The following is a 7,500-nucleotide window of genomic DNA, read 5'->3' as shown; positions in this document are numbered from 1 at the left end:
TTTAAACAAGCTTCACTATGGAACAAAACTGAAGACAATCGAAAATTTTATAAGATAAGGAAACAAGTTTGAGTGTTTTACACTTATAGTAATAATGAGTTTGTTGTATACAGTTCCCAGATACACTACAACCTGTCGGAAAAGGGTAAAAGAGGGGACATAAAACTGCAATAAGTCAAGTAAAGAAAGACAGTAATGTAAGCCCAAAGTACATGAAGAGGACACAGAAAAGTGAACAGTAAAAGAGCCATAACGATGAGGAAAGGCTATATGGAGATGTCAGAGGTAGATTGGTAAATTTGGGGAAGCATGGAATCTTTTAAGGATGTCGTGTTCTGTTGGCTAACAACTGACACAGTTTATTTCATGCTTCCACAATTCTGAGCAAAAGAAAAATGTTTCTGTAAATCATGGATATTCAGCTGTCTTTTGATTTTATAAGTAATTCCATGGGTGATTGAATGTTTTTGAACTCTGCCAAATCCACTCATGGCCCAGGGCTATAGAAGAAGACACTTGCTCAAAGTGCCATACATTGGGACTGAACGAAAAGCCACATGGTTTAGAAGTAAACTTCTCAACCACACAGCCATGTCTGCACCTGTGTTATAATAATAATAATAATTGACAATATTTATTAGACAACAATAATTTTGATATCACTTTGAACAAAAAACATAGCTGATAATTCTAAATTGAAGGAAAAAAAATATGTATTGGATGTGATACCAATAAAGTAACAAACCGAAATATATTCAGAAAATTGTCTGAGTTTATGAGGCTATTTGGAGTTTTGTCAATGTGATTCTTTTACAAGATATGGCTTATTCCTAGATTAGATGTTAAAAAAAAAAAACAACAAATGTTTGTATTTCATTTTGAAATTGAGAGATTAACAATGTTGATCTGTTTGCTGGAATCTTGCTTTTAAGCTAACAAGTTTCTCATTGAGGTACTGGTGATGTCGGATTTTATCTCCTGTTTAGTATTATGAATAATTATCATCTAATTTTCTTTCTTGTTATTCCTGGTTTTCAATTTCCACTATCATACCTTATCTTGCATATTTAGAACACAATTTAAACAGCACAGTTATTGTTATTGATGTATGGTAGCACCTAATAGCCTTGACTGATCAAGCATATGGCATGTGTGTGAGTGTGTCTGTGCATATGACTGGATGCTTGTGAGTGGTTTTAATACACTTCACAGCTTGTTGTTCACTAAATTTCTTTCTAGCATCAACTCAAATTTCTTATGAGATTGTATGACTTCTGATTAACTCCCATTTCTGACATCATTTACTGACAAATTTCTCTATAGTTTTATATATTATTTCAAAACTGTAAAGTCTTGGCACTGAAAATTCATCAATCAAAGTGTCTTAGAGAGACAACAGCACTTGTGTGGACTTATGATGCAAATGACTAATGAATGGTGGCTTAAAAACAGTGGTTCTCAACCAGGATCCATGTGGCCCTTGGAGGTCTGTAAAAGATTCTGCTGTTATGTTTCTACAATTCACAGACTATTTTAACAATTTTTTTTAATACAATTCCTAATTATGCTTAATTATAGAAATACTCTAGGACTTTTAAAACATAGAATGGTTAGAAGGATACATTTGCATAAAACAGGAATCAAAGGGGCCCATTGGCAAAAAAATAGTTAAGAACCACTGCTACAAAAGGACCACGTGCAGTTATAACGAGTATTCAGGGAAGAGGGAGACCAAGGAAAACTGGTGGGCAGGGATGTGGTTTCAAATTGCTAAACCTCACAGCAGAAATACTAACAAAATGCTAAAACCAGTGATGAGATGTTTGTTGTCCTCTTTAACAATTATATATATCCACTGCATCAGAAATCTGCAATGGCTCCACAACTACCATCTCAGCTATAACCTTGAAGCCCCCTTAGTAATCCATTACAGTACTTACATAACATTCCTAATCGTTTAGATCACTTGTGAACAAATCCCCCCCCCCCCATATTTTGTGTGTGTGTATATACATATATATATATATATATATATATATATATATACACATATATTGTATAAAATTAATGTGAACAGCTATATATATATATATAATGTACCTTGTGTCCCTAATTACAGTGCTGCCACAGCATGAAATTATTATTATGTCATATTTAAATACTGTCTGTATTAAAGGATATTTATGTCTCACTGGATGGAGTACTTTTTTTTGTTGTCCCTACCTAAAAAGGAACAGTAAACAATATGATTTTGTGTGTATATGCGTGTGTGTGTGTGTGTGTATATATATATATATATATATATATATATATATATATATATATATATATATATATATATATATATATATATATATATATATATGGTACTGTTACTACATATTTCTTGATCAGAGATTTAAAACTAGTGGTTTTTCTTTTCATGTATGCATATAAGTATTTCATTATTCAGTTTTAGTTCAAGATTTCTTACCAATAGAGAAAGAACCAGTTTCTAACCTAGATCCAAGGCTCCTTCATTGGAATTTCAAGATCAACAACAGGGTGTTTTTGTTTGTTTGTTTGGTTGTATGTATGCATGTATGTATGTATGCATGTATGTTTCAATGCAAACAAACTGTTTACATTTCATTAACATACTCAATTCATTTTGACTGAATATTTTTTTATTTATTGTATGTTATTTTTTTTTGTAATATTCTATAGTTTTACTTATTTTTCTTCCTTTTTTTTATATTTGTAGGGTTCAAATGCACACCAGATCTTCTACAATATTGCCCACAGTACTACACCCAAGCTGCACAACAGGACTCCTCCCAGCAGCCACTTGACCTCAGCTCTAATGGTTGTAGTCTGGACAATGTGCCCTCTCCAGGCAGTGCTTGGGAATTAGATTTAGTAACCAAACCACATGTCGAATTAAAGATACCACACATTACAATGCAGGCAGGGTAAGCAATATATTTTAAAATATTATAAAAACTATTACTTTTATAACTACTGGAGCATCGGATCAAATACCTCATGGCAGTTGGTTACATTTTATGTCCTGAGTTCAAATCCTACCCAGGTATATTTTGATTTCACCCTTCTGATCGGTGCTTTTATGCACCACACATCCATATGAGAGGTTCTCTCATTGTAAATAAGACAGTATTCTGTGTTCTAACACAACATCCACTTTTAAGTGGGAGATAAATATTACATATTGCTATTAATACTACCTCTGTTACTATTAACCATTCCTTTATAATCCCACTGGCCATTTGGGATACCATTGTCTGAATAAATGCTGATTTTATATATCACTGATGGGGGGAATCAGCTACTATGAGTGGACTTGGTAGATGGAAACTGAAAGAAGCCTGCCATATGTGTGTGTCTGTCTGTGTCTGTTTGTCCCCCAACACCACTTGACAACTTGTGTTGCAGCTCAGCAAAAGAGACCAATAGAATAAGTACCAGGCTTTAAAAAAAATAAGTATGGGGGTCGATTCATTTGACTAAAATTCTTCAAGGCAGTGCCCCAGCATGACCACAGTCTAATGGCTGAAACAAATAAAAGATGTTAATGGTTTAAAAAGTATTTGGTGTATAATTTCGTACCAATTATAGATATTTAAGACGTCTTGTTTATTCGTTTATTTCAGGAAATGCAAAAAGGACAGTCACCTTCAGAATGGAAAGAAAGGTTATACTGAAGAGGAATTGGTGAACGCAGTCTTTGAAATCCGCAGTGGAAAACTTGGTACACGCAGAGCTGCTGTGCTCTATGGCATTCCGCGTTCAACGCTTCGTAATAAAATTTTCAAAATGGAAACAGAACAACAGCAAAAACAACAACAGCAACAACAACAACAACAACAGCAGCAGCAGCAGCAACAACAACAATCAGGTGTACTAAACATGGAACTTGATTGCAGTGAAGATAGTCAGCATTCTGAGAATGCAAATAATAACAATAACAATAATAATAATCATAATCATAATAACAATAATAATAATAACAATAATAGTAATAATAACAGTGTGCAACGTATGTCAACATCATCATCAGCAGCGACCATAGCAGCAACTCCCATTCCAACAGATTCCAACCGTTTGTCTCCTTACAGTTTGTTGCTCCCTCCTGTGGTGATGAACAGCCTTTCGAATTCGCGTGACTTTCTGCAACACTCCGAAGATGACTGGGAAAAGAAACTTGATCAGATCCGACGTAAGCACAATCTTAACGGCGCCTCAGCGGACGTAAAATACGAGAAACTGCCTTCTCTAGTTGGTACCACAAATAATCATATTAATAACATTAACCCTAATACTACTACTAATATTACTACTACTACTACTCCTCCGACTACTACTGCTACTAATAATAATAATAGTAATAGTAGTAATAATAATAATAATAATAATACCAATAATAATAGTGCACTGAACACTGATTTCAAATTGCCTCTGTTGCATGAACTGGTGCGTAAAATGACCGAGCAACGCCTCCTAAGTGAGCAAAAATCCTCAAACACAAAGTCACCAGTTGCCTTAGAAATTCTTCGTCAACCGCACGAGGCAAACCGCCATCATCAGCGACAGCAGCGACAACAGCAGTCGATGAGTAACTGCTCCAGCACCCAAACTGTGGAACCGAATCCCAATTACAGACTTATGTCCTTGAAAATTCCGTCCTACCGGCCTGCAAAAACACAAAACAACAATAACAATAACCATAACAGTAACAACAACAACAACAACAGCAGCAGCAACACAGACAGTACTGGTGGAGTTGAGGAACGGCCTTATGACAGCATGAAGATCGGCGATGCCCTCAAAGACATCATTGTGAAGACTATTTCAGAAAAGGTTTACAAGCGTAAGCATCAAGGGGATAGCTTCAGCAGCACACAGGATGAGAACCATCCTGGTAACAACAACAGCAACAACAATAACAGTAACTGCAAGACGTATTCTTCATCAGGATCCAATGTTTCTTCTATGGTAGCCAGCAAGAAAATGAAGAGATCTGTGAGCCTAGATAAAAAAGCAACAGAAAGTGCTATTGACAATTCCAAACCTGTGAAAAAGACCCGCCCCAAGCGTGGCCAATATCGCAAATACAACAGTCAACTGTTAATGGAAGCCGTACGTGCTGTTCAGCGTGGAGAAATGAGTGTGCATCGTGCAGGCAGCTACTATGGGGTGCCACACTCTACATTGGAGTATAAGGTGAAGGAGAGGCATCTACTGCGACAGAAGAAAATCAAAGAATCTCAATTACAAAACGAAGCTAACAACAACAACAACAACAGCAACAACAACAGCAACAACAACAATAACAATAATAGCAACAGCAACAACAGTAATAATAATAATAACAATATTGTCATCAACAACAACACATCCTCTGAGGACTCAAGCATCAAAAATCCCATATCTGTTGGCTCCGGGGTTAGCACAGCAGTTGGTGCAGGTAGCAGTGGGGTTGGCTCCACTGTTGCAGGTTCTGCTAGCAGTACCAATACTGGTGGCAGCAGCAGCAGCAGCAGCAGCAGTGGCGTCCCCAAAAACAACATCATCTCCAACAGTAGCAACAATTCTATAAAAACTGAAAAATCCAACAGTAACAGCAGCAGTGGCAGTAATTCTAAGAATAATGGTAAAAACGACAGCAAACCACTGAATTCGGTTTGGCTGCAACAATATGGCAATGGACTGCCTCCTCAATACGATGCATCTGGTATGAATCTTTTTAGCAGTAGCTTTGCTCTGAGCACACCAGCCTCAGAACTCCTGCGCAAACTGCAGCATAAAGTGCAGAGCAAATCTAATACATTTGCTCAAGATGCTAACTTCCTTGCTGGAGCCCTGCACAGACCGAATGGGATGAATTCATTAGGGAGCAGTTTTTTGTTTATTAATTGAAACCTCGAAGGGGTGGTACATAGGTGAAGAATCCGACAAAAAAAAAAAATGAAATAAAAATGATATAATATTAAAACTAAATTAAAATTAATTTAAATTAAAACAAAATATTAAAAAAAAAACAGCAATTATTTATTTCAAATAATAATTTAATAAAATATTCAACAAATAAAAAGAAAATATTGAGGAAAAAACCGTAAAAGAAAAAGAAAAAAAGCTTTGAACTTTCATAAGGAAATCGGCAATGACTTAAAATGTCGAGTTATTGCTGCCTGAAAAGCAAAAATAAGAGAGAAAAAAGGGGTCTTTCTTTACCATCTGTCTTTACTTCATATATGCCATGTGTTTGTGTGCATGGCTGAGCAGTGTGTATGCAGCATGTGTTAGTGGCTGTTCCTACCAAGAACGGTCAAATCTACTTGGAATTGTTTTGGCACCAGTCACACTCCAGCTGGTCACAAAATCGATATATATATATATAATTTTTTTGCTTGGACACAGTTTTAAAAATTATTCTGCTGGAATTCTACAAGAGTGCATCATCGCCACCATCACCACCCCCACCCCCACGTTAGCATTAGCATCATGGGAACCTATCTTTCTCTGCACCAGTGTCTGTTCTGCTTTCTTTGATTGTTGGGTCGTTTTCGGGGGGAAGAAGGGGTCCAGTTTTTTTTTTTAGTTTTTTTTTTTTTTTTTAATGGTCGGCATCTTTTTTTTGCAACATATAAACCAGTGTTGAGGAAGGAAAAAAAATGCTAGTCTGGAAAAAAAAAAAAAAATGCTCAACAAAACTGCAGGTTGACTTTTGAAAGCCAAAGCAATGATGTAAAATTGAAAACAAAATTATGTGGAAAAAAAAATGAAAAAAAATAATAATCCCTCAAAAAAATATAACTAAAAAAATATTTATTTTTTATATGTCAGCACCAAGTTGTATTGATTGATGTCAGTAAAAATAGTTCCTTTTGGTATTCTAGCCACCCCAAAACAAAATAAATAAATATAACATTTAAGATATGATGACATGGTTTAGCTTGGATGAGAAAAAATTTATGAGTCTAATTCATTACTTTCTACAGAGCTATGCTAATTAATCATGTACCATCATAATTATTATATCCAGCTGTATGTTTTGTCAAAGCTCAGGTGACCAGAGCCATCAAATGTTGGCTCTTTACAACAACTAAAAATATATCTTACACTCTGCCTCTGGAACTTGCCAATCTAAACGTGGCATGACGTATTTAAAACTTGCAGGTTTTGGTTGGATTTCACAACAATAGTGCTGTGTAAAAAGAAAAAAAAAATATGTGCATTAATGAATATATTATATACTAAACATATATATATATAAATATAAATATTAAAACAGAGAAGATAATCTAAATGGAACTGTTTGGTAAAAGCATTGCCCTCGCTGATGAGTGGGGAAAGAGCTTCATAGTGGCAACATTGGTAACATTCTGAACTTAATTTCATGATAAAGTCTGGCATCATTATTGCAATTACTTGATTTGGCATCATTTTTTTTTTTTTTGCACCAACGCTACAAGACAAGACATTAATGATGCTTTTGATAGT

General features: G+C 35.3%; 1 protein-coding gene across 3 annotated transcripts in view; it reads left to right on the top strand.

Moving 5' to 3' along the window:
* LOC106867708 (uncharacterized) overlaps positions 1-7,500 on the top strand; it is a 151,286-nt gene that overhangs the window by 143,694 nt on the left and 92 nt on the right. For all 3 annotated transcript variants that reach the window (XM_089362953.1, XM_089362955.1, XM_089362956.1), the window contains 2 exons: positions 2,744-2,951; positions 3,651-7,500. The exon at positions 3,651-7,500 is cut by the window's right edge and continues 92 nt beyond it. In XM_089362953.1, coding sequence (XP_089219079.1) covers positions 2,744-2,951; positions 3,651-5,916 — 2,474 coding nt within the window. In that variant the 3' untranslated portion in view covers positions 5,917-7,500. The remainder of the gene's footprint in view (positions 1-2,743; positions 2,952-3,650) is intronic.

Source organism: Octopus bimaculoides, chromosome 14 (assembly GCF_046866305.1).
Source record: "Octopus bimaculoides isolate indiv1 chromosome 14, ASM4686630v1, whole genome shotgun sequence".
Taxonomy (NCBI): domain Eukaryota; kingdom Metazoa; phylum Mollusca; class Cephalopoda; order Octopoda; family Octopodidae; genus Octopus; species Octopus bimaculoides.
The sequence above is the reverse complement of the archived record's forward strand: the minus strand, read 5'-3'. Positions and strand labels throughout refer to the sequence as shown.